Consider the following 27504-nt stretch of genomic DNA (forward strand, 5'->3'; position numbering starts at 1 on the left):
AGTCCACCCCCCTGCTGCTGCGGGACGCCATGTTCCTCCCTCCCACTCAAAACAGACCCCTCAGTGTATCCCTTTATTTTCTGCCACCAAAGACCATTGGATGGTTTTTTTTTGGGGGGGGGGGTCCCTGAGCTCAGGGACCAGAACAGGAGAATTTCATTACTATCTCCACAGGGAATTCTTTTTACTTATGGAAGCATTTGGGAGCTATTATAAATGCTTTCTTTTTTTGCCCCCCCCCCCCCCCGCTTATATTATTTTCCTAGCAAGGGTTTGTCAGTTCTCTCTACAGTGTTTCTCCAACACATTTTGATCCTGAGAACTAACGGCAGGCACTGCTGCATTCTGGTTTTCTCAGTCTGAGGGGCCGAGGAATTGTTTGCTTCGGTTTTGATCAAGATACAATCAATTTGCACCTCTCAAGCCGAGCACAGACCCCAACACAATCCTTGTTCCGTGTGCATGCGTTTCCAAGACAGCAATGTGATCCACAGACCAAAACAAGTACGCGGCATGATGCCCACATGCCCAAAAAGGTGCATGGAAAAATGCATGCTTTTGAAAAATACACACAAATGTGCTTTGATCAATGGTGGGGGGGTGGGGGGTTAATGAATTGCACAACCTGGAAAGCTAGAACAGGAAAGAATCATGATCTGATCGGCACATGAGCGTCAGCATTCCGGGCATGGCTGGCTGACTAACTGGCAGGGGTACCAGGACCAGGGCGACCCAGTTAGGGCTCAAGATTCAGTTGAAATCGTAGTCTCGCAGTCCGAGGCCAGTGCAAGGAGTCAGACAGCAAGATGCAGTCAGTCCTCGAGGAACGTGTGGTCCGTAACCTGCCAGGAGTCAGGAAGCCGAGCAGACAATGCCAAGGGGGAGCTGGTACCTGAGGACGGGACCAGGAGAAGGAGTGAGCAAGGATGAAGAAGCCAGGTGGGGTCCAGGAGGAGGAGGAAAAGGAGTACGAGCAAAGTCCAGGCACAGGGCCCAAGAGTCCAACGAATAAGGAGCACTCCAGCAAGTCAGAGAACCTTCATTGCCAAGGCAGCTTCGGGGCGGGGGAGCCAGTTCTTCTATGTCTGTTACCCCAGGGCTCCCAGGTAGTGCTTCCGAGGGCCCTGGCAGCTGCTCCTGCAGCTACCAGGGCTGCCATGCTGGTCCTTGGCCTCGGATCTTGACAGTCAGCCAGAATTAGCTGCAAGCTAGAATTTGGAGCGATTCAACCATTTTTGCTCATGGGCACATTCAGTTCTCACATCAGGTGGTCTATCCTCACCTGAAATGTGGCCAGTTTGGGGCATGACAGTTTCAAGAAGATATCGAAAAACTGGGCCATGTCCAAAGGGGGTGAGGGACCCGGTGGACAAGTCCTATGAGGAAAAGCTGAAGAGGAGAAGAGACAACCAAGAGGGTCATCTTCAAACATCGGGAGACCTGTCGCAGGTATGATGGAGCAAAACTGTCTTCTAGAGCTCCAGAGTGAGGGACCTGAATAGACAAGTTCAAATTATGGGAATGGGAATTTTGACTAAAGATTAAACAGAACCTGTTGATGGTATAAGCTGGTTGACCGTGGGACAGACCAGACACTTCATGAGGGTCTTTAAAGCAAAGGCTAGATTGCCATAGCAGTGGAGGTTGGACTAGATGACCTTTGAGGTTTCTTCTAACTGTGTGTTTCTAAAACGTTTTTCAGAATTGCATATTCTGTGCACCCACCTCTCTGCCTCTTATTTTAAACATATCTCTGTCCTCCATTTTCTGTTTGTTCAGAGTTTTCATGTTACACTTTCAGGCATTTGTCACTGTCTTCCTTCTTTGGTTCCTATTACTTTTAAGCTTCTATTTCTAAAGTGGAAATCTTTTTTTTTTTCTGGCCTTGTTTCTTGTTTTCACCGCTTGCTCTCCATTCTCCTTTTCATTCCTTCAACCACACATCTTCTTAAACGTTCCCTATTTCGCAATATTTACGTCTGTGAGATGGCTTTGCAGATCCTTACACACAGAACGCTCCCTTCCGACCTCTTTTAAATACTTCCTTGGCATGGGAGAGATTTCCATTCTCCATTGCGTTTCCATCCCAATGGCTGACTTTTTGCTCAGCTTTGGGCGGTCCATTTTCGCAAAGCTTTCCCGCAGTGCCACGTTTCGAACACCTCCATTTTCTTCCAGCTTCCTTTTCTCTCAAGCTTTCACGCTCATCCACGTTGAGCGTACTGCGATATACGTGTATCATGCCAGGCAGGGCTGGCTCCAGGCTTCCGGGGTCCTGGGTGTGCGTCCTCCCCTCTGCCGTCACTGGCGGCTCTCACTGCCCCCTCTCCCCCTCGTGGCTGGTGCTGGCGCTTGGAAGCAGAGCAGCAGCAGCCTGGTTCCTGTCCACACAGCCGCGGCGTAAACGATCGCTTGGGTCTCAGGAGGAAATGTGCAAGCTGCACAGGCTGATAACGTGGGAAGCAGTAGTAAAAACCACCCCTTAACTTGGCATTTGAGCATCATAGAAACAGAGCGAGTCAGAAGGGGTCTCCTGGGCCATCTAGTGTGACCTGCGGCACCAGCCGGCTCCGCTCACGACATGCCCACCATGTGCACGTCCAGCCTATCCTTGAACACCCGCACCGGTGGGGCCTGAACGACCTCTCGTGGAAGCACATGTCTGCGTGCTTGCATCTGGAGAGCCGAAGTTCGGACGAGACAGGATTCGCTCTTCCGGATCTCAGCATCCGGAGCCCGCAACCAGGCCTGGGCCATCCTGGAGGTAGAGGCAGCTCTTGGTTCTTTAGAAGGGTCATTGGACCGTTGCAGGTAGCCCAGAACGGTTGTGAACGGCTGCTGGAGATGTGAAATGAATGGTCAGAATACTGTGTGAGAATCTGCGTGCAGGACAGGTGCAGAAAACCTCTGCAAAAGCTTTCTCCATTTCAAATAGATCGGTTATTTGTTTATTTAGGGATAGTTCTAGCCCGTCCGATCGCTCTGTGTCTCTGGACGGCTTGCAACCGTCGATCACGCTGCCGGGGTTTGTAGGCACGGCAGAGCAAGTCGGCGAAGCTGGAGTTCTGCTAAGCCTGATTGGAGCAGTGGCCGTGTTTGCACTGTGTGGTGAAGCGATGAAGCCTCAGTCAAACCCTCCTCACAGGGTTGTTGTGAGGATAAAAATGGAATGGGGAGGACCATGCAAGCTGCGCTCAGTCCCCCACAAGAAGAAAAAAGAAAGGACATAAATATCAGCATCTCAGCAAGTGGCTGCCTCTCAAAACAGAATTTCTGCGGCCCACAGGGGGGCAAAAGTGAAGGAAAATGTGGGTGTACAAAGGTGAAAATTTCAGTATAGCTCCTGAAATTTTAGCATGGCCTTCCCCAACCTGGCGCCCTCCAGTTAGGTTTGACTACAAAGCCCATCTTTCCCAGGGGCAGTGCTGGGGTGGATGATGGGTGTTGTGGTCCAATGCATCAGGATGGTGCCAGTTTAGAGAAGACCGGGGTAGTCCAGTTACGTGGTGTGGAAAGTTCAGACGTGCACCCTGACGGACCACCGCTTGGCGTCTTTTCGGTGTGTGAATGTGTCGGCCCTGCTTTGCGTCCCAGCATGCAGTGCTCTTGCTCGCCACCGCTGCTCGTCTTCCTCTCCCCCTGGGGTCTGCAGGGCCAGCCGCCCGTCTCTCCTCCGTCTCAGAGAAAAGCTGAGAACGTTTGCAACATCAGAGCAAAGCAGACCAGCAGCCCTGCGTTACCCTTCCATTTTGCTTTGCTAGGCTAAGCCTACATGTCTCCCCCATTACACATGTGTGAGGGAGAGCAGGAAGGGAGAATGTTGCTGCTGGGGAGGTGGGCTCAGAGCTTTCCTTGCACCCACTGCTTCCCAGAGTTGAGCCTGGAAACCAGTTGCATTGAGAGGTGAGCAGAGCGCCCAGGGTGCAGTGCGGGGAGGGGAGGACACTCCAGCCCTGAAATGTGGCTCACTGGTCTTGGAACGAAGCTTCGGATCCTTGGCTTGCACAAATTTCTCAAACGTCTTCATTCCTGCACGCAGTGCGGCTGTTTTCCCCAGTTCCTTCTTATCTAACAAGGAGGTAGGAGAAAAGGTGAAATGACACTAGAAATACACAACGTTTGTGCCCTGAGAGCACAGCACTGCTACCCGGCTTCCCCTGCACCTGGTGCCTGGGCTGCATTTGAGCTGACACTCCCCGACTCGTGGCCCTGCTGAGGCTGACTCAAACCCGAAGGAAGATGGGGTCAGCAGCCGCTATTTCCTAAAGGCACTGGACGTCCCAGCCTTCCCAGAATGTGTGTCAGCAGAGAAGACCGATGGAAGCGTGGAACAACCAAACACACAGAGACCCAGCGTTAGAGCAATTCTTGGCTGGGTCTGTGATGGGGCAACCAATGAAGTAAAATTAGCAGCACTAAAGCTAAACTCCGAACAGAGGGTCCATAAAGTACCCAAGTCCCAAACGGTTAAAAACCTTTAAAGTTAGCATGAGCACTTTCGACGATGTTCAGAACGGCAGGCACACCTCTGTCAACATCAGGTAACCTACGCACCCAGCTGTTCCGAAAGGTGGATGGAGAGAAATGGAGGCATTTAGGAACTTGCTATGACCTTATTTGTCATTTGTTGCGTGCGTTTCAGACCTCTTTCCAGATGATAAAATCCAGTGAGGAAGGGGCTTGTTTTTGGCCGCCTGCGACTCATGGGCTGCTGGCCGCCTCTGCTTCCCTCCCGTGTCCGCCCCACCCGCTGCCACCACCCAGCCAAAACTGTGGCTGCAAAATCCGGCCATTTGTCACTGCAACAAACCTCTACAGAGGGTAAAACGGAGTGGAAAATTGCTAAACCCTTGGGAACTTTCCCCTAAAATTCAAAGGCAAGTCACCAAACTTCGCAACCCAGCAGTGGCAGGTGGGAGCTCACTGGGGGAAGCAAAAGGGGTCCCAGACCCCACCACCGCGGCTGCCCACCACTGACTCCCAGGGCAATGTTGGGTCCCTAACGCCCAAGCTAGTGAGTCCATCACAATTAGGGTCCCAGCTGGGAAGGGGGTGCAAAAGCACCTCTTGGATGATAACGCCTGCCATGTTTGCTGGTGACCAAGGACGCAACACCTCCCTCCAACTGTGATTCACCGATGGAAGTCAGCAAAAGACACCTGTGCTTGTTGCCGCCACTGGAACCAGAGGCAGCGAGCAGAGGCTGTTGCTCCTACGGAGGCACGGCCAGCCCGGACCAAGCCGTTGCAGCCCTCTCCGCTGCAGGGCCCTGGAGAAAGAGGGAGCCTAGCAAAAGCATGGCTCTTTCTGCAATGAGGTGGGACCAGGCAGCTTTGGAGGCCTGTGCGCAGGTTTGCAATCGGGGAAGCTCTCCCGGCGCCATGGCAAACCAGCTGCCGCTGCAGCCCTTGCAAGTCACAGGGACAAGCAACTTCTGACCAGGCGTCAGCGGGGCCTGAGCCTCAACAAACTAGGCAGCTGCTTTGAATCTGCCACGTTCAGCACCCAGCAGAAACGCTTCCATAGAAGCCAGGCTCTTTGCCTCATCCGTCTCCTCTCTGTTCATCCCACCTCTTCTTCTGTCATGCCTCAATCGCCAACCAACTTTCCCATGGATAAGCATGCGCTCTCGCTTGCCCTCTCGCACAAATGCAGCTCCACATCCACCGCCCAGGCTTCCAAGCCCTCCTCCACCTCGCTGTCCTCCCTGCCCTCTCCCCCCGCTCTGGGTCTCTGCTGCCCTTCCTCGCCACCCGCCGCTCGTTTTCACTGCTGCCCAGCTCACTGGAGAGAAGCGCCCGGAGCCCCCTTGACCTCCCCCTTGTCAGTGGCTGCCTCCCTCCACAGCCCTGGCCTCTGTCCATCCTGAGAAGGCCACTGAACCTGGGTCAAGCCCACCAACACTCCCGGGAAAGGACAAGGGGAGGGACCGGGGTGCCCACTGCCAGGGGGAGCATTTCTCAGCATTTCCGTACAAAGCCCCTGGGAAAGGCCGGGCCCGGGGAAGTGGAGAGGGGCTTCGTGTTGCTGGCTGTGCCATGGACGGGGCAGGAAGGAAGGAAGGAACGCCTGCAGGCAAGCTGGCTGCCCTCTTCTCCTGGGAAGCACCGCAGAGTGCCGGGAGCAGGAATTCCGGGCGATCGTCCCCTTGCAAAGGGAGGGGGTTCGTGATGCCTCCCCCACTCACAGAAATCCGTGGGAGCCCAAGGGCTTGGTGAGGGCTGGGCTCCTCCCACCCTCCTGAGGCCCAGTCTTTCCGATGGCTTTTTGGAACTGGAGGAGTCGGACTTACAAAAGATGAACACCCCAAGTGTGATGAAAACCAGGACCACGCACGTCGCGGCGGCGGCATACAGGCCATTACGAGTTTGGAAGAAATCCACAGCATTATTCAGGATATCACGTGGTGTTTCTTGAAGCACAATGAGAGAGAGAAGGCACAAATAGATGGGGGAGAAATGGAAGTAGTGGCAGATTTTATTTTCCTGGGCTCCAAAATCACCGCAGGCGGGGACTGCAGCCAAGAAATTAAAGAGGCCTGCTCCTGGGGAGGAAAGCGATGGCAAATCTAGGCAGTGGGCTAAAAAGCAGAGACATCACCCTGCCCACAAAAGTGCGTATAGTCAAAGTTGTAATGTATGGCTGTGAGAGCTGGACCATAAGGAAGGCTGAGCACTGAAAACTGATGCTGTTGAACTGTGGAGAAGACTCCTGAGAGTCCCTTGGACTGCAGAGAGATCAAATCAGTCAATCCTAAAGGAAATCAACCCTGACTGTTCTTTGGAAGGACAGATACTAAAGCTGAAGCTCAAATACTCTGTCCACCTGGTGAGAAAGAAGGACTCACTGGAGAAGAGCCTGATGCTGGGAAGGAGAAGGTTGCGGTGTCTGGATGGGGTCACTGGGGGGTGGGTGTGGGGTTGGGTGGACTCCGGGGGAAGGTGGAGGCCAGGAGAGCCTGGAGGAATGTTGTCCATGGGGTTGTGAGGGCCGGGCACAACTTTGCGACTGAACAACCTCAACAAAGGCCAATATCCCACAGGTGCGCAAGTACATAAATCCTTCCTGCTTTGCGGCAGGGATAGGACCCAGTGCTCCCCACCAGGCACCTGGGGCTACGGTTCCCATGATCCTTGACTGTTGGCCGTGCTTGCTGGGGCTCACAGGGGCTATGGTCCATGACCTCTGGGGGGCAGCAACTTGGGACAGGTTGGGTCCTGCTTTGAGGCTAGCGGGAACAATTGGCAGAGGGGGTGTCCCACCAGGGGCGAGGTTGTATGTCACGTCGTCCGCCCTGCAACCAGCCAAGCTGGGCTGCTTGTTCCGCCAGCACCTCGCCAGGGGTGTCACAGGGGCCACCGTGGCAGGACCAGCACAGCCTCCCCACCTCCCCCGTCTGACGTGCCAAGGCTGCCTTGCTGCGGGGTTCTCCCCCTTCCCCTTTTTACCCTCCCCAGCCCTGAGCGATGGCGACATCTGGCTCGACGGCTAAGGTCCAGCACTCCCTTTCTGACGGGTGCTGCCAGACCCCCCAAGGTGCCCAAGCAGCACCCCGGGAGGGGTCTCGGTGGATGGCAACCCATTTCAAATTTGTCCTGGCAGGCCCAATGTGGGTTTGCTTGCTGGTGTGTTTCTGGTCAACGCGACCCATGAGAGGTTGTCGTGCCGTACGAACCTGGTCGGCCAGTGCGTGTTGCAGGAGCAGAAGGACAGGCTGAGCTCCGGCCCCAAACCTCTGGCCAGCACGACTCTCCCGGGCTCAGAGAGCTTTCCCCCTTCCTCTGCCTGCAGGCCCTCCCTCATCATCCACCAGGGATGGGGCTTTCCCAGAAAACAGCCCTGTGCTAAAGAGGCTAATTTGGGTGAGGTCATCTGCACTGGAAAGTCAGTTCATGCCTTGGAGCAGAGGAGGCAGGTGGGATCTCTCCAGGCGTTAACTCTCTGGACGTGAGGGACTCCGGCCCCCAGATGCCCCTGCCACCGCGGCCGGAAGGCGGGAGTGCTAGGAGCTGCGTTCGGACACGTGGCGATCGGCCACCTGCCCTTCCGCTTTCGGGAGGGATCTCGTCTATCACATCCGATTCGCAGGCGTTATGCAGATGAAGCTCCGGGGCTGCCCCGTTGATGCTTGTCCCAGCACCCACCAAGGGGTGCCACCACAGAGAGCTCAGGAGGGAAATCAAAGCCGACGCGATGTGGTCCGCAGGCTGGGAGCCGCAGAGCAACAGCTCTGGCGGGGATCTTCCCGGAGGCGCTCGCACTCATTTGGCAGCCCCGAGAGTGCTGCGCGACCAGCTGGGGACCAGCGGACGTTCTCCGTCTCGCCCTGAGGCGGCTAAGTCCCCGTCGGTCTCGAGCTGACGGCTCACTCCGCTCCATGCCAAGGCAGAGATGCACCTCTGCCCCGTGCTTCCGGGGCGAGCGGGGCGCATCCTCAGCCCAGAGGGGCGCTGGCACCCCAGGAGGGCCACAGCCCCTGATGCAGCCACTGCTGGGGGCCCCATGGGGGCGGGGAGCTGCTCCAAACACCCCACCAGCCAGCCTCCGCCTGCCGCAGGCAGCTGGGCTGCGGGGCCTCTGCCACCCCCTCCCCCTCGCACCGAGGAAGCCGCAGGCGGGCAGCCCCCCCGGCAAGCCGTGTGGTCCTCAGCTCACCCCCGCCACGGGGCAGCAAAGATGCCCCCGGCACGGCCGCGGGGAGCTCTGCCCAGCCGGGGCTCTGGCCCAGCCAGCCCGCGTCCTGCTTAGGGGGCCCTCGCTGAGGACGGGACATTGGCCGGAGGCGGCCTGGAGAACGTGGCACCGCCGGTGCCCCCCACCCCCTCAGAAGGGCCTGGCAGAGTGAGACATTTGGGGGACGCGGCGGAAGCAGGGCTGGCAGCTGCGGCCCTTCCTGCCGGCAGGAGCGCCCCGCTTCCCCGAGCTGCAGCCGCTCCTCTTCACGTTCGGGAGTGGGGACAGCCGGGCGTCCTCCCTGCTCGGGGGCGGGGGGGTCAGTCCTGTGCTGGTCCCACATGGGGATAATCTCTGAAAAACCGTGAGAAGAGCCTCAAGCTCGATGCCTGTGTATTCGCAGCCATGCATTGCAAGCAGAGGTATGAAATTTGCTTGCTTTTGGAGCGAGAAACCACTGGAAGAGTCCTGCTTTGGAGAGCGGGGTCTGTGCCACACCGCTTCTTCCCACTGCCCTCCTCAGGTGCACAAAGAACCATCTGTGAGTAACTTGCGCACTTTTGAGTAGCTTACATAATTTTGAGTAACTTACGTACTCTTGAATCGCTTACGACTTTTTACAGCTTGGGCACCCTCTTTATTGGCCACGGTTTTACGTGACTCTGCAAAACAACATGTGTTTGTTATAAAGAGTTACTAAACATTCACTAAATAATATTTAATCTAGGGGTGGGTTGTATGTAAAAATTAAATGCACTCTGACCCTCACAACTGTCTCTTATTTCTCAAGAGTTTCTTTAATTGGAGAAATTGCCCCGTCCATCATCTTTGCAGGTGGACCAAGGAGAGGTTTTGTGCTGTGGAACTCGGATCCCACCTCTTACTGGGTAGGTCGCTTTTCTTACAGCATTCCCAGTTGGATTTCTGGGAAAGACACATTCCAGGTTCATCCACGGCAACCCCGTTAGCCCTTTGGTGAACGCAAGCCCCCGACCCCGACCCCAGCAGCCATTGTGTGAGAGCGCCCGTGACCCTCTCAAGATTTCAGATGGGCCCACCAACCCAAAAGGTTGCAGAACCTTGTCTTAATAATATACCAAGGAGCAGTCTAACTTTTTAAAGGCATATGCTCATATAGAACGTTAATCTACCTGTAAAACCCTTCCAGGGTGTTCCGGCTACCATGGCAAATAAAAGAATATTATCCATGTATCTGGGCTATGAACTATTAGGTGAATAAAAGGATTAAAAGCGGGGTATACAGTCAAAATCTGAGAAGAAGCAGTCATTCTTGCCCCCAGATACACTCCACCAAAAGCTTTTAAGGGTCAGGCACAATTTTCGAGCAATGAACTCTGACTCGGCTGTTGCACAATCTCTGGCACAGAGACCATCAGCTGCACTTGCCCGACGATGCGCAGTGTTGTCAGGCCGGGGCCTTTCGAGGCCGTGGGGCTGAGCGTGTGTCATACATGGCCTGATCCTGAGGATCCCGGGGCAGCCGGAGGGGCCAGTCCACCTCCCACGGCAAAAGGCAGTGCAGGGGCTGGGCCCACTTCTCTCACAGCACAGCCTTCCAAGATAGAAAGCGCAGACTCTGAAGGGGGGCTAGAAGAGGAGGAGGAGGGCCTGGAACGTGTTGCCGAAATGCCGGGGTGAGCGAGCGAGGTTGACCAAGTGGCTGGCGAGAATCGGACTGGTCTGGGGGGAGCCACTGCAGAACGCGGAGGGTGTGAGCGCATCAGCCCAGCTGTTCGTTGCTAAGCAGACCAATTACGTTATAATGTCTCGCCCCAAGCAACACGGGCCTCCCTTAGGGTGCAGTTGTGTCCTTTTGGAGGGAAGGCAGGCGGAGGCTTCAGTTTCCAGTCAGCTCCTGACATGGGCAAGAGCTCTTTCCATCAGCCAGAGGGAAGCCAACTTTGGTACTATTTGTCAATAACTTCGTTATTAATTGCTCCGTATTGCAAAGCCAGCCCTGCCTGGTCGGCCCGGTTCAATGAAGCACTGTATTTTAGACGCCTGTATCCTTGATCCGCAGGAAAGGGAAAAGCAGGGAGAACCGCTTACGGCAAGCAGGCCAAGATCAGAAGGTGCCGGAGTGTCCGTCAAATAGTGAGTTTTCTAAAAGCAGTGTCTGAGAGCATGCCGAATTTCAAACACAGGCAAGCAATCCGAAATAGGCCCAAGTAGGAATCCGGTGCCAGGCAGAACAAGAGGTCAGTCCAAAGAAGCTCATTCAGGATTCCTGTGGTGCAAAGTACCGGGAACTGAAGAGAACACCTTGATCTAGCAGCCCACTCTCCTGGGACTGAGGCCCACGAACGAGCCCCCTGGGCCCCATCCAGGACTCCACTGCAGCACATCGGAGGTGCAGAAGATTCTGCTGGTGCAGAGCCCTCAGTGGAACCCCACCAGCTGGACCCCTTGGCCAGAGCAGAAACAATCTTTTGCCAAGGAGTCCCTTTCATTTTTGGCTTGACCGTGGCTTAGCAAGCTACACTGGATTGGACAACACATTAAACCACAGTGGGTTAATTAATGAGCCATGGGTAACTAGGGTGGGTTGCACGTCGGCCCAGAGGGTCTTATAAACCAGCCCATGGGAGCAGCGCTAGGTTCAGCCAATGCGTTGGCCCCCTGGGCTTATAGACTCATCGACTCATAGAATGGGAGAGTTGGAAGAGGTCATGAAGGCCACCAGGTCCAGCCCCCTGCTGTTGCAGGACACCAAGCCACCCCACCCCACTCAGGTGGCTGAGAATGCCGCCAGTGTGGGAGAGCCCCCCACCTCTCCAGGCAGCCGGTGCCACTGCCGTATTGCTCCAAGAGAGAGGAAGCTTTTCCTGATGCCCAGGCTCAACCTGGGTTGTTGCAACTTGACCTGATTCTTCCATGTCCTGCACTCTGGCATCAGCCAGAAGAGATCTCGACTTTCCTCTTTGTGACAGCCTTTGAGGTCCTTATAGAGGGATACCATGTCCCCCCTCAGTCTTCTCTTCTCAAGGCTGAACATGCCCAGTTCTTTCCGTCTCTCCTCACAGGGCAGTGCTTCCAAACCCTGCCTCATTTTTCTTGCCCTCCTCTGGATCCTCTCTAATTTTTCTGCATCTTGCTTAAATCTTGGTGCCCAGAACTGGGCCCAGGATTCCCGGTGAGAAATATAACTTATGGACACCCCAGGCAGGTTGCTAGGTAACCCCAGGTAACCAACAGTGATTCGTCTGCAGCAGACATGAAAGTGCGGCAGCGCATGAGAGGGACGGGGTGCTTGTGTGAGGGATGCTCTGTTGGAATTTGGCACCGCTGTCTCTATTCCTGGTCCATCTCTGGGGTGCACGTGGCAGGGCTAGACCTTGGGACGGTTGATGTGGGCCACGGTCTTTGCCTTCTCACCCAAATCTGCCCTGCTCTCTCTTGAAAGAGAAAGAGAAAGAAAGAGGGCAGGTTGAAATCCCCACAAAACAGCAATGATCTGTTGAAAGGTGCCTGTCTCCCAGCACAGGAAACCTGACTTTGCAGAGGGCCAGAGTTGCCTAAACAGCAAGGATGAGAGGCGAAGAGAGGAAGGGCAGCGGGAGAAACCGAGAGGGGAGGGAACAGTGGGCCGCAGAACACCCCCAGGAGGAGACGAGGAAGGAGCCAGAAGTGAGAGGGGCTGTCCCTGCCTCGTGAGTCCCCAGGGCTGAAAGAAGGAACAAGGCAGCAAGCAAAGTTCAGAAGGAAAGTGGCCTTGTATGGCATCCTCACAAAACAGAGCATGCTTCCTGCAAAAATAGTAGTTTTGCACAATGAAAGAAGAAATGTGCAACCCTAAAAAACCTTCTGGTGATGAGCACCCGACTTTGCACAGCATTTTCCCATGGTGACTTGCATGGATTGATGCAAACTGAGAAGGAATGGGTTCGAGTCGCATAGAAATGGAATCTCTCTCACCCCGCTGTGGAAGAAGACAGGCTGGTGGAGCTGTGCTCACCCCGATGGGCCTCGTCCGGAGCCCCAGGGCACACTCTACTCTCCATCTTTAAAAGGCACGTAGAACTGAGGGTGGGTGGATGCATGGGTGGACAGACAGACGGACAGGTAGGCAGGCGGAGCGATGGGAGTGCTCCCTTGCAAAGCAGGATGAGCAGCCACCCTGGTGGAGGGGCCGCGTTCGGTCCTGGGAGCGCAAACGATAGCAGGGGAGGCACTTACCACTGGTGGCTGTGGAGAATGGCTTGGCCCCCATGCCCGATGCTCACTCGGCCCGCTGTCCCATCTCGAGCTCCGCTGCAAGGGCTGCACAACGGAGCAGGTCGTTACCACGCGACCTCCTCAAGGAGCAAGCTTCCACCAAGAAGTCCTGGCAGGAGACTTGAGAGGAGGCAGCCGCGAGCGAGGGTGACTAAGGGGAGCGCATGTTTGCCGAACATTCCCACAGTGGACCCATGACCACGAGCACCCCTGTTTCTCTCATGCTTTTGGTCATGGGGCTCCTTCTCCCAACAATGGCCTCTCCCCCTTCCTGAATGCCTTGGGATGGCGCTGTCCGGTGGTGGGACTGATCTTGTGCTTGATGCCTCTCTAGAATCCCTTCCTTCGTCTCAAGAGCAGCAGAGCTCGGACCCTTCTCTGTCTGAAAAGCAACCGAGATCCTGTGGCACCCAGAGGCTCCGGCTCAGGTCGCAGACTTGGCCTTGCTCCCTGCAGCAGGGGGCGGATAATTCCCACCTGTCTCTAGGATCCCTTCGCTTGGCACAGGAGCAGCGAAACGCCACGTGGGTCCCTCATCCTGCTGTGGAATGTCTGGGAAGTTGGGCTCTAGGAACCTGTCCATCCACTGCCTCGATGTGGACCTATTCCAAGGGCCTATAGCTACCTGCCATCAGCTGCGTGATATCTGAAGACTATAACCATCAAGTTATGCCATGGGATTTTCTGTAATGAGATAATCTCACAGAGTGTGGAATTATCAGGATGGCGACCAGTGACGAGCGGGTCCCCCAGGGCTCTGTCCTGGGGCCGATCCTGTTCAATCTTTTCATAAATGGCATGGAAGGAGGGGTGAACAGTCTGCTGATCAGATTCGCAGGTGAAACTAAAACTGGCAGTGGCCACAACTGAGGAGCAGGTACTCCAGATGAAACTGGTGTGCCCACAGCTGGAGCATTGTGCTCAGTTTTGGGCCCCTCATTACAGGAAGGATATGGCCAGGTTGGAGTCAGTGCAGCGTAGGGCCACAAGGTTGGTGGCCGGTTTGCAGGGGATGCCGTATGAGGCGAGACTGAGGGAACTGGGTCTCTTCAGCCTGGAGAAGAGGAGGCTCAGAGGGAGTCTGTTGGCGACATACAGGTATGTGAGGGGATGTCACACGGAGGTGGGCAGAGGCCTGGTTCCTCCTGTGGAGGAGGGCGGGATGCATTTCAGTTGAGTAAAGCTTAGAAAACAAGGTTCATGTTGGATGCCAGGAAGCACTTCCTGACAGTCAGGACCCCGAGGGTGTGGAATGGGCTCCCATAGGAGGTGGTTGAGGCCCCATCGGTGAGGGTGATCAAGGACAGGCTGGACGTGCACATGGTGGGCATGTCGTGAGTGGAGCCGACTGGAGCCGGGGGTCAGACTAGATGGCCCGGGAGACCCCTTCTGCCTCGCTCTGTTTCTATGGTTCCCTTTGGTGTCTTTGCCAGAGTGCTGGAATGTGAGACTGCAGCACCCAGGGCCAGATAAGTCGTCCTGATAACTAATGCCCTGACCCCAGTCCAAGGTAGCTTTATAGGAATCCCATTCCCACCCAGAGTTGCCTCTGTCCGTATCTGGTAGGACTTCAGTCGGTGTATCTCCTCTCTACCTGTTTCTTCCCGCACCTGCTTCTTTCTTCAGCTGCTCCAATTACCTTTCCCTGTGATGTAGAACATTCCAGAACTCTTCCCATTCAGCCGGTGCTGTGGCATGATTGGCTGGCCTGCTGTGGGCGGTCAACACTCATCACACAGAATTCAGTTCCCCGGAGAACCCTTTGCAATCCTATATGGAATTGCAAACATCATTTGGTCCTTGTAAATGTATTTTCTAAGCAAAATTGTTTCCAAATGCAGTTTCGAAATGCTATTGGCCATTGTATGCTGCTTCAGAAATATAAGCACAAACTTTTCTGGACAGCTTGCAATGAGTTCAGTATCAAAGTGACACCGATACAGGATAAGATACAAGTGTGGTGATCAAATAAAATGCAGATTTCAAATCTGAGAGTCCTGGACAATGTATGTTATTTGAAGATGCCCAGATGAACAAGAGGGTCTTCACCTGACAACAAAAACAGCACAAGGAAATTTGATATACCACATTTAAATTCTCCTCTTCTTTCATAGAAGTGCAGGGTAGCACTGGATTTCTGACCACACTCGGACCCGCTGGGCTTCAGTACGGTTGCTCCATCATGTGTGTTTAGACCAGGCCTTCAATGGGGATATTTCCCTTTCTCAATTTGCAGGTAAATATTCAAGCATGGCTGGTCCAGGAGCCCTCCCAGCTGCATGCCAGCTCCTTCAGGCAGAGCCAGAGTAAAACCCCACCCCTGGCCCCGCTGGCCTAAAGCAACTCCGTCTTGTGCATTCCAAATTTAGCCTCCGGCAGTTGGCTTGTGTCCCACCCGGCACGGCACGCAGACCTCCGTCGAAAACCGCCACGGCTTCCTCCACAGAACGACAGTGTCCAGCCACAAATTTCTCTCAAACCTCTCCCAGCACTTCCATGTGGCTGTGGAGTTGCACTGGGGATGAAAGAGAATCTTGAGGACTGTCCCCCCGCCCCCATTTAAAATCCTGCCACGGGCTAAGTGGGGAGGGGGGCCAGCCAGGAAAGGGGGCTCGGTCTAGACGCGTTCTCCTGGGCGGCTGGATTGAGACCCCAGGCCTGAAGTCCTGCACCCCTAGTGGAGGGCAAGGCCAGGTGAGACACCCCCCCCCCGATACACACACCCTTCTTGCAGGATCGAGGCATGCAGTCACACTGAGTTTTGAAGGTGTTTCTTAGAAGCTTCTAAAGCCCAGAGCAAGATCAGAGAAAAGCTTGTCCAGGCTGTCCTTTTTGTGTGGCTGGCCTCGGCCCATGGGAAGGGTGCTCCTGAGGATAGTAAGAAGTCAGAGAGGGAGTTCCAGAGCATGCAGAGAGAGAGGGAGAGGGAGAGAGCACTGATGAAGTTTCAGAACCAGAGCTGAGCCCCAAAACGGGTGGGTATGACTTCCAGCCCTGAGAAGGACACAAGAGGAGCAGAAGCTGCGGCCAGGAAGTGTTTAACCTCAAAACCCACGAGTTTTCAGCTGCCTGCAGCTTGGAAAGCCTCAAAATGCCGTGACAGCAAACTCCTGACAGATGCAAATGACATAATGGCACGACCCTGGATCGCAAGGGGAACAGCCAGTCAATGGCGACAGTGCCGGCGAGGCAGCCATGTCCAAGGCTCTGACCAAAGGCAGGAGGAGGGCTCAGGAGAACTTCTATCAGAATTCCATGAATATTGAAGACCATGGTAAGGACACGGGCTTCCCTGCTCTTACTCTTGCTAATAAGGCACAGGTGCCGTGCTTTTCTCAGACAAAATAGGAGTTGCTTACTGAATACAGAATACGAGGCATCAGAACTAGGGCTGGCCATTAAAACATAGCGACAGAGCGAGTCAAAAGGGGCTCCTGGGCCATCTAGGCTGACCCCCGGCTCCAGCCGGCTCTTCTCATGACACGCTCACCATGTGCATGTCCAGCCTGTCCTCACCGACGGGGCACCAACCTGAAGTGAAAACAGTTGCCTGAAGCAAAAAGCAACTGCAAAACTCCAGCGCAGCGGGCAAACGAAAGAAGCCAAGTCAGCCGGAGGGCATGCCAGGCCCCCGAGCTCCGTCGCTTGCCGCTCTCCAGAAAGAAGTGCAGGTTTCCTAACTGTCAGGAAGCACCTCCTGACAGTCAGGACCCCGAGGGTGTGGAATGGGCTTCCACGGGAGGTGGTTGAGGCCCCACCAGTGCGGGTGTTCAAGGACAGGCTGGACGTCCACATGGTGGGCATGTCGTGAGCGGAGCCGGCTGGAGCTGGGGGTCAGACTAGATGGCCCGGGAGACCCCTTCTGACTCGCTGTTTCTGTGTTTCTCTGTCTCAAACGCAACACAGAAGCGGCACCAGAAAGAGCTGGCTTGGAGGAGCAGAAGGGCAAGGAACTCTGTTAGGGGAAAGGCTTCAGTCCGAGCTTCACAGGACTTTAGCAGAGGGAGGAGTTGAGCTGGTGGAGAATATTGATAGTGGGCCGCTGCATCCCTGCACCCCAAATGTGTCTGAGGGGCAAAAGCAGGTTGGTTCATGCAGCCCCCTTCGGCCCCTGCTGGGCAGGCAGAGCGGCCCCTGCAGCACAACCATGGCAACGGTAGGAAGGCCAAGATCCGCAGGCATGTTGGCCTTTCAGAGACGGCAACTGAGAGGCGCTTGTGGACCCATCTGTTTTTCTAGCTTGCTTTTATTCTGCCAGCCACGTGGAGAACGTGGTCGTGGGGCGGCACATAAATGCCACAGCTAAGGGCACAAATAAAAGGCGACAAGTTGTGTTGCATTTGTGGCGCTTCCTCCGCGGGCCTGGAGGCCGGGTGCAGCAGGGGCCTGATAACAGCCATTTCCGTTCCGACAAGATGCTTCCGGCTGCCCTGCCCAGATCTGCTGGTGCCCGGCGGTGGACAACAGCTCGGCCGCGGCGCAGCGGCACTGCCTTCCCCAGCGTGGCGCCCACTGGCGGTGCAGCCCCTCCAGTTATTCAGCCAGATGGGCAATTGTGGACAGGAGGGAGTTGTGGCAAGACAGCAGCGAATTGCCATCACGCACCTGTCGCTTGTGTGAATATGCGCACAACCAAAACCCAGCGCACCCTTTCTGATCTCCGGGGGGCGGGGGTGGAAATGGGTGTTGGGGGAGACCAAGCAGCCACACCAAGCTGCAAACGGCCTCGGCTCCTGGTGGGGAGAAAGCCGCTCCCGAGGCTGCGTGGGCACTTCTGGGGCTGCTCGCACCGGTAGCTCCCGAGGACGGTTCTGCCACTCTTGCCAAGCCGGCGGTGGAACCTCTCCCTCGGTGGCCTCCATCGCCCAGGTTCAGGCCACACGGAGCGGAGCCAGCCTCACGGCCCACCTCCCCGCCCCCCTTGGGGGTACGGCTGTCAGGCCAGCCCTCCCCAGCTGGCGTCTTCCAGATGTGCAGAGCCACATCGGTATCACCCGCTGGCCACAAAGACCCTTTGAGGCAGCCATCCCGACATCCCCCCAGAAGCAAACCGATTTGCTTCTGGGGGCAGGTCCCAGAAAAATGGAGTGGGGACAGTGAGTGATAGAAGCCCCGGGGAGCAGTGGGAGGCGGGGCCGTCCCTGGTCCCGGCTGCTTTCCGGGGGGGATCGGGAGCAAGGGGGGCGATTCCGCGCCCAGCTCGGTGTGCCTCGTAGCAGAGGAGGCGCCCCTTGGGAGGTGCCTCTTTTCTCGCCTGCCTGTAAAGCTGCACTGCTGCCTCCCACACAGCTCACTCCGGGCCACCCCCCCCCCCCCACACACACACACACACTCGGCCCTCCACCTGCTTCTGCCCTTAGGCTCTGCTGCACCACTCCTGGGCCCATCCACACAATAGCTGCCGAGCCAGAAACCAAAGGGCATTCCAGAGGAGGGCAGCGTAGGGAGGAGAACTGGCAGGTGCCGCCCATTCCTGCTCACGTCCCAAAAGTAAACAAATCCCATCCGCTTTGGCACCATAGCAGATGGTCTTCCTGGGACACAGGTGGGGCTCTTTGGCCTCAGGTGTTGGTTGTCCATGCCGGAATCCCACAGGAGGGAGGCAAGCAGGCAGGCGGGCAGGCAGGCAAGCAACTGTTTTCCCACTCTCTGCTTCCAGACATTTCTCAAAAGAAATCTGCTTGTGCCTCATCTCACGCCAAAACCATCTCCATCGTGCTCTTCCTGGTTCTCCTGGTTCTCCTCCTGGCCATCTTTTCTGCCGTGGTGGTCATTCTGTGTAAGTACAGCGGCCCTCGCACCTTTCATCTGCTTACCCGCAACTCTGTTTCCTCTCTTCCAAGTGCCCAGGGCCCTTGGAAGGGGTGAAGCTCGGGCAGCCGCCTCTGAGCAGCCTGGCTGCAGCTCTGCTGGACCGGCGCTGGCTGGCTGGCTGGCAAAGAGAGTGCCCCTGAGCCTGCGCAAAGCAAGAACACCATTGCAGAGTCGCAGAGCCATCCTGCCGAGCTGCTGGAAAGGCATTGCTCTGAATTCCCCATGATGTCCCCGAAGCACCCAACTCGGCTTCCACCTGGCAAATACAAAATAGATGGTGGCTTCCACTCCGGGGGTGTGGGAGGGCCCTGCTGGGACACGGGGGCGAAGCACTGCAGCTGCCCAAGCTCAGCTGGTCAGATAGCAGACCCACCTGCAGCACTTGGGCTACCAGGACCTGCACGGTTCCGAAAGCAACCTGAGGCGGACAACCTACGAAGCTCCCTGAGGGCGACCTGCCCCCACCAGCCCAGCCCTCCAGGCCCTGGAGGCGGTTTGGAAAGGCCCTTCCTTCAGCACTGCCGATGTCGGAGGCACATTTGCTGGGCGAGGCGGAACGGGTCCTCTTGGTGGTGGCCCCCAGGCTGTGGGACTCCCTCCCACAGGAGGCGAGGTTTGCACCCCCTCTGCTGTCTTTCCCATGGCAGGCAAAGACCATGGTCCTCAGGAAGGTTTTCGCCTGTAGGATGCTCCGTGCTGTTTTTATCCTGCAGTTGTTACGTTTTTCGTGTGTTGCGATGTGTTTTAATACTCGAAGCTGGTCTTTGAAAGCCATCCTGAGTGTCTGTTTTAGTAGAGAAGTGGGGTCTACATCAAACGGCTCAATACAAACAGCAGGATCTTTGTCAGTTGGACCAAACCCCCTTCAGTGTACAAAGCACCCCAACCTGGAGCATAAGCAGCGTGTGCTTCGGAGGGATGTTTCCAAACCTGCTGCCCTCCAGCTGCGTGGGAGTCCAACTCCCATCATGTTGGCTGGAAGGAGGGGAGGGGAGCTGAATGGGACTCGCGCATTAAGGCGGGCAGGATCGCCCCGGCCGTCCTTCCAAATTCACTCGCCCCAAACCTTCTCCTGTCCTGACTCCACCAGGGTCGGTGCTCTCGTCTGCCCAGCTGCTGGAAGCCCTCAGTGAGGGACTGTCTTTGTCCGAGTCCCACCTGAAGAACACCAGTGGGACTGCCGAAGAACGCTACCGTGAGTAGAAGCCCCGCTGGCCCACGGGGGCGACTGGCCTCCCCCGCCTCCCACTCCACGCCCAAGGGAATCGGAAAAGCCCGTGGTGGCCCTGCCGGCTGGGCAGGAGGGGAGCTGCGCTCCAGCCCATCTGCAGAGCGCCAGTGCTGGTGCGGGTCGAGTTGCAGAGAGGAAGCAGAACCAGCCACTGGGAGGGGGAGCATGGGTGCTGGAGTCCCACACGTCTGGAGGTTGGCGGGCTGGGAGAGACTGTGCGGGGGGTGAGCTCCTCTGCCCACCTTCCCTGCACAACCCCCTACTTATCGAGGAACGACACGACCGTGGTCTTGGGCTGCTCCCTCCATCCTTGATTGCCGCCCACCACTTGCTCTTTGTTATCGCCTTCCCTAAGCGAGAGCCTGGCAGCCAAAAGCTTACTTGGCCACGGATGATGGGTGTTGGAGGCCAGACGAAGCCCCCAAGCCAGGGAAGCCACGTGGCTGTTGGCCCAGGACAGACCATCCCGGTGTGGCCACCTTTCCCTCTTCTGCTTTCGATGAGGCAAACCATCTTGTCCTTTGCTCCAAAAGGGGATGTCCAGAGAGTGATCTCTGCCGGTTGGCAGTTTTTCGACGGGAGCTTCTACTTTTTCTCCCAGGCAGCCAAGTCCTGGGAGGACGCGGAGGAGTCCTGCACAGAGTACAGGGCACACCTGGCCTCTGTCACCTCCCAGAGAGAGATGGTGAGCAGTCCCCTTTCCCACCCATACTGGCCACAGGGCGTGCGATGGGGACCTTCCGCCCTGCCCTCCCACACCGCAGAATCCGAGAACTGTGTGGGGAGGGCTCTCCCACACTGGAGGCATTCGGGAGACAGCTGGAGGGACGGTTGAGCTTGGGGGCTGGACCTGACGGCCCTCTGGCTCCTTCCGGCTCTACTAGTCTAGGATTCCATGATTCTGACCTACTGTTAGAAACACAGAAACAGCGCGAGTCAGAAGGGGTCTCCTGGGCCATCTAGTCTGACCCCCGGCTCCAGCCGGCTCCACTCACGACATGATTAATGGATTGATTAATGGATTGCTCGTGCATAAATAGCCTTACCATTGGGACCCATCCACAAAAAACTCATTGACAGACCTGGGAGAACTTGCAATTTAATAAAGGAAAACTCTTGTTCCTTGTTAGAAGGCAAGATTGCTTTTCATTTTGTTTTATTCATTTTATCTTATACTTCACGCCTTGCTACAATGATGTGTCAGCACCAATATACCCTCAGGACTAGCCCAGTGTTAGCTAGACTAGACCCTAGACCCCCAGGATAGGATGCGTATCGCTTATGCACAGACCTAAAAGCTGAGACTGGGACCCAGGACTGCACAGGTGCAACCTTATGCAGGCCTAGATGGAAACCCAACCTGCATGGGGTTCTTCTCCACCTCTCAACAGACGTGGAGAAGAGTGATGGTCTGGCCCATAAAGCTGAAAGAGAAGCGCTGATGTTGGCAGTGATCTTTGGGAACATGTGTGCTGACCTTTGCAGTGTGTCCTTCCGCATATAGCTGGTATAAAATGGGATTACTCACCTGCCTGCAAACCCCCAAGCCAAGCCACACATCTGGAGAGAGGCCAGCAGTTCTCACCCTTTCAAATCCTTGTCAAACTTAGAGGTCACAATGCTAGATGTATTCTATGCCTGAGCCCTGATTTAAGAAGAGTTTTCCCTCGCTCTCCCCCCCGCCCCCACTCTCCCCCTGTTCCCCCCTTGTTCTTTCTTTGTTGGGTCACAAATATTCTTGCGTGGCTTGACACTGTCGTTCCAGGAATATCTTCTCAAAGAGACTGGTGGGAAGAAGTTTTGGATTGGGCTCACAGACAAGGAGGAAGAAGGCACCTGGGTTTGGACAGATGGCACCATATATAACCAGACAAACAGGTAGGCAACGCTCAGCAGTCACGGCTGGGAGGTGGTGCGGGGGGGGGGGGGGAGTTGGTTCTGCCACTGGTGCTGATGTGCAAGCGACCCCTGTCTGAAACCTTTCAGAGGAAGGAACCAGAGGGCCGATCCTCTTTAGCAGGTGCTCAGCCCTTTCCAGTTTATGTTGTTAGTTGTGAAGTCCTGTCCGACCCATTGTGTCCCCATGGACAACACTCCTCCAGGCCTTCCTGTCCTCCACCATCCGCCAGAGTCCACCTAAGCTCACTCCAACTGCTTCAGTGACTCCATCCAGCCACCTCATCCTCTGCCATCCCCTCCTTCTTTTGCCGTCAATTGTTCCCAGCATTAGGCTCTTCTCCAGGGAGTCCTTCCTTCCCATTTGGTGGCCAAAGTATTTGAGTTTCATCTTCAGGATCTGGCCTTCTAAAGAGCAGTCAGGGTTGATCTCCTCCAGGACTGACCAGTTTGATCGCCTTGCGGTCCAAGGGATTTGCAGGAGTCTCTGCCAGCACCACAATTCAAAGGCCTCAATCCTTTGGCGCTCAGCCTTCCTTATGGTCCAGCTTTCACGGCCATACATTGCAAGTGGGAAAACCATAGCCTTGACTATACACACTTTTGTTGGCAGGGTGATGTCTCTGCTTCCAGTTTATATATCAATTTATTTCATGCCGCGTCTACATACCCCAGCAGCCAAAGCTCCCTGGGCAGTTCACAGGATTTCCAAATTGCAAATGTGAGATGAAAAAGAAAACATTAAAGCTTTTAACGTTCAAAGGGCAAAAATAACTTACACAGCTAAAACAGCTCGTGTGAGATGTTCAACTGAACTTGGTAGAAACTCTGGCGAGCCCTCCGTGGCATCAGCGGTTTTGCTCAGCTAGAAAAAGGCAGGCCACCCACCCCTCCGGCTGCGGGGGACAAGGGAGCCCAGCCACTAGGTTCAACCCGGGCGGTTTTGCAGTCGGCTGCCGCACGCAGAAATGTGCTTCCCAGTGCTTCCCTTCTGCCATGCGCAGCTGCATAGATGATTTCTCAGGTCATAAATCAGAGCGCAAGAATCAGCTCAAGGTGCAGCAACCCAAATTCAGGCTGGACACCAGGAAAAGCTTCCTCACTGTCAGAGCAAGACGACAGGGGAACCAGCTGCCTGGAGGGGTGGGGGGCTCTCCCACACTGGAGGCATTCAAGGCGAAACTGGGCAGCCCTCTGAACGGGGTGGTGTGACTTGGTGTCCTGCAGCAGCAGGGGGGTGGACTAGATGGCCTCCATGGGTCCTTCCAGCTCTACTGTTCTATGATTCTATGACATCGGAACCCAGCTCCAGGTCAGAGCGTTTAAGGCCAGCCTTCTCAACTGCCTTCCTTCCTCCTCGAAGGAGTGGAGAAGTCAAGCAGAGAAGGCTCCCACCTCTGCGGTGGGCCGTGCGTCATGATTACTGAGACTGAAACAGGTTTGGGGTGAAAGGCTCCAAAGCCCCTGGGGGTGGGACAAACCCCAACGTTTGATGAGGGCAACAGTTAACTCATCAAATAAGGTGCGGGGGGAAGCAAGTGCCGAGGGAAGAGCAGTTAGAGGAAGCGCTAGAAGAAAGGGAAGAAAGGACAGGGAAGCAGCTGCATGAAAATACGGAGCTGTCGGTCTGCTGTGAGTATTTTCAGTTCCACTGCAGAATCGAGATCTCAGCATCACAAGCGCAGCAGTTCCCTTTCTGGTACAGCAAAACAGTGCAAATGCACAGAGGGAATGGTGTTCTCTCTCTTCCACAATTAAATGCCACAGTCGTCCTGCTTTTTAAAAAAAATCCCTCTTAGAAAGGGCTGGTTAGACAAAGAAGCAAAACTGGAGGGCGACAGTCGTCTGAAGAGCAACCATGACGAGCGCGTGATAAATGCCTCGTGCAGGAAGGCCTGCCAGGACGCACCGCAGGTCTGCATGATGATAAGATGAGGCTTGTGCCCGATGGCTTTGGAGAGCCTCTGTTGAACAGCGTGAGTGAACTTTGCACCTCACGAGTAAATTTGGAATGGTCTAGTGCAAGCTATCTAGAACGTAGAATGTTTTATCTGTTTTCTCCCTCATTTCTATCCATGTTTATAAAGTTTCTAAGTTTGGAACTTGGCATCCTGATGATCCCCCGCCCAGAGACCTATTCCAGGTTGCTCCTCATTCTGCACAAATGGGAGGAAAGAGGGAAACAAGCCGGTGTTCCTTGGCGGTCAACGCGGATTGGGCTGCCAGCTCCCCAGGCGACATGGTGCCTTGGACAGACGCTCCGCACTCCTGCCAGCTGTCAGTGCGAAACACGAGACATTTCTAGCTTTCTAGGCAGGATAACTAGGCAGCCACAAGATTATATGATCTAATAGTATATGCGAATATGGCAGCATGTTTGAAGTCCATGTCCCGGCCCCAAGGAAGCCTGGGTTGGTTTTGTCCCTTTCCTTGCAGTCTGGCTCAGATCACCTGCTGAGTCGCAGGAAGCCAATTCCTCTCCGGGCAACTTCCTGGTGCCAGAGCTCCCTGCCTGGCTGGCCTGTGCGGCAGTTCTAGGGAGTGGAAAGGGCTGTGGAGGAGGAGCCCTGCCCCAGAATACGGGGAGGCACTGGATGACGCTTGGCACGTGCCATGCGGCAGTTCTGCAGGCACAGACACCCGAGAGTCCAAACCTGCTGGCAGGAGGATGAGAGAGGAGACGCTGGCTGGCTTCGCCCGAGCGTTGCGATGAAGCCCTGCAGAATCCGCCCCTCCCAGCCTGCGAGCCTCAGTGGGGCAGCCGGCAGCCTTCGTCCACGGCACTTGCAGCAGCACAAACGAAGGCTGCCGGCACAGAGCACATGCGCCGGGGAGCGGGTCTCCTGCGCAGCGGCCACAGAGCTGAAGCCCCGGCTTGCACCACACGGTTCCTGCTCCCAACAGGTTGCACACACACCCCAGTTGCACACATTGTGACAAGGAGCTCTGCCTGGTTTCCCCGGGACTCAGGTTTTGCCAGGATGTGCCTGACGGGTGATCACACGGCTCCTGCACTGCTTCCCACCAATATGGGGAAGTCTTTTGGTCTCCTCGCCATGACACAACACCCCCTCCCCTCCACCCCTCTTGCTTTTTCAAGTTTCTGGTCATCAGGACAACCTGACAACTGGGATCAAGCACCGCAGCAGCAGGAAGACTGTGTCCACTTCCAAACCGGAGTGTTGAAGTCATGGAATGACAACAGCTGCCTGCATAAATTTAAATGGATCTGCAAGGCCGTCTTCACCTGAGAAGAAGAATATCAGCAGCCGCACCAGCCAGAGGGGTGATCCAGCCCCACATTCTTCCTCCAACGATGGCAGAGATCTCGGGAACTCAGAAGCAGTTCCTAATCTATCAAACTTTTTCTGTTGCTGTTTTACTTGGGTGCCTGCAGCCTGCAGGACTTTCGCCCACTGCTCCGTCTGCTATGAAATCTCTCCTTGATTGCTTGACTCCTGCAGGGTTGAGGACACCCGAGAAGAGTGTGGGGGCTCTGGTGAGGTCATGCTTTCCTTGGGAGCGGCCACCCCGCTGCTTCCCCCACTAAGCTTCTCTTGCTCTGTGTTCATTTCCTGGCTCTGCTGTTCTTCCCAGCAGCCCCATCCACCGGGGGCTGACCCGGAACATTTGTCATTTACGACATCCTTATTAAAACTGCGATGGCTGCAACCTTCTCCTCCCATAAAGGCCACTGTCCATGAGCGCAAAGTGAGAGGAAACGGGTGCAAAAGAGCTAATGGCCTGGCAGAGGCTGCTAGAGGATGGGGAGACATTTATTCACTGCGAGACGGTGCAGCACCCAAGTGCCCAAACTCTCTGGGCCATTTACAGCAGGTCCTCCTCCTCCTAGTTCTCAGCTGGGACATCCCTTGCAGCTGGACCTTGTAGTAGCCCCTTCCTCCTGAGTAGACCCCTCATGACAGACTTCAGCCAGCCAAAGGGTGCCCCTACACCACCTTTCTGCTTCCCTGATTGGGGGCCCCTGGCAAGGCATCCCCAAGATTTGACTTTTAAGGCAGCTTCTGGCCGAGTGCACATTCCTTTACGGAGTCCTGAGCTGCTTCCGCTAAAGGAGTTCCTGGATCAGGCAGGGCCCAGGCAGCCCTCCCCAAGCAACCAGGTTTCTTGAGAAGAACGTAAACAGTCTCTCCGGGACTGGCAAAAGCAGGCTGTTCGTTACCTTTCTCCTGGAACGCAGCCGACTCCTTGCATGCAACACACTCAAAACGAGTCCGTGATCTGGCTGCCTGGGAAAAGCTTCTGGGGAACTGTAAGGGAAAACCACCATGTAGACATGGAATAATCCAGTGAAGTTGCGGCAACCCAGCTTCAGGCTGGACATCAGGAAAAGCTTCCTCAGTGTCAGAGCAATACAGCAGTGGAACCAGTTTCCTAGAGAGGTGGTGGGCTCTCCCACACTGGAGCCATTCAAGAAGAAATTGGGCAGCCCCCTGAGTGGGAGGGTGTGACTTGGTGTCCTGCACCAGCAGGGGGTGGACTAGATGGCCTTCATGGCCCCTTCCAGCTCTGCCATTCTATGACTCTATGATTCTGTGGCCAAGCTGAAACCTTCCACAATACCAGAATACAATGGTAGGCATGCCATTCTCTCAACCCCATTCATTCCCCGTTGTTCGTCCTGTAGGGCGGGGGCAGGGAACATACAAGCTCCAATACTTTGCTCCACGCGGTAGAAACAGTGGCTCCAAGGGATAATTTGAATCAGGAAGATGGGGTGGAGTTTAGCTGTCTTCACTTACCCCGACTCTAGTTTGAATCTGGAGATGCAAGCCTTTTCCCCTTGCAAAGGAAAGAAATGCAGGAGACGGTCTCTTATGGACCCCAGCAGCGTCCCGTTTGTGGTACGACTGGCATCCCGCCAGCCAAGACCGAGAAACTGTAGAAAGGCACATCTGAAGTATTGGATTTGGGCAACTGAACACACAACATGACCTGAAGGAGAAACTACCGATTAACCTCACAGGGGACCTTTGATCAATGGAACTTCATTCAGAGTAAACATCGGGAAACACACTGGCTGCAGTAGCTGCCTTGGCCAAATTATGTAGCATTAAATTAAGGGCTTGTAAAACCACCATAAAAAGATCTGCTGAAGGACTGCAGTGCAATCTATTTTCCTTGCCTTGAAAATTAGCAATATACAGTGTCTGTATTTACCTGGATCATGAATCGGCAAATAATTCAAGTAATGCTGTATTACAGGAAAAAAAGTGTCAAGGAGGAAATTGTCAATCGATAAAATTCCTGGCACAGAATTATTTTTCAGTAGAGGATTCTGAAATCGTGTCTTCTCATCTTTTCCTTCAGTGGTATGTAAATCTCAAGGAGTTTGCTCCTTATCCACAGTCAATGACCCTGCTGAGTTGGGGACAAAATGAAGAGAGGCGTCCCTGGCAAAGCGGGCAAAATACGCAGTTTGCATCACTGTGAAACCCTCGGCTTGGTTCTGGAAATGTTGTCTTTACCCATCAATTTTACGTGATTTCTTATTAGGGCTTTGTATGTGATACTTCTGTTCTCCCCTGCAGAGGAAGGCAGGACGCACTCCAACAGAGCCAAGCTCAGGGAACCAAGGTTCAGTTTGGATGCCAGGAAGCACTTCCCGACAGTCAGGACCCCGAGGGTGTGCA

General features: G+C 55.2%; 1 protein-coding gene across 1 annotated transcript; it reads left to right on the top strand.

The window, feature by feature from the left end:
• The first annotated feature begins 15761 nt into the window (after positions 1–15761).
• Positions 15762–26192, top strand: LOC123022518 (C-type lectin domain family 4 member F-like). Its single transcript, XM_044428266.1, has 6 exons — positions 15762–16183; positions 18569–18688; positions 19814–19918; positions 20488–20639; positions 21720–21832; positions 24951–26192. The coding sequence occupies exons 1-6, from the start codon at positions 16105–16107 to the stop codon at positions 25099–25101; spliced, it is 720 nt and encodes a 239-aa protein (XP_044284201.1). The 5' UTR covers positions 15762–16104; the 3' UTR covers positions 25102–26192.
• Positions 26193–27504: the final 1312 nt, after the last annotated feature.

This window comes from Varanus komodoensis, unplaced genomic scaffold, assembly GCF_004798865.1.
Source record: "Varanus komodoensis strain SLA01 unplaced genomic scaffold, ASM479886v1 scaffold2, whole genome shotgun sequence".
Classification (NCBI taxonomy): domain Eukaryota; kingdom Metazoa; phylum Chordata; class Lepidosauria; order Squamata; family Varanidae; genus Varanus; species Varanus komodoensis.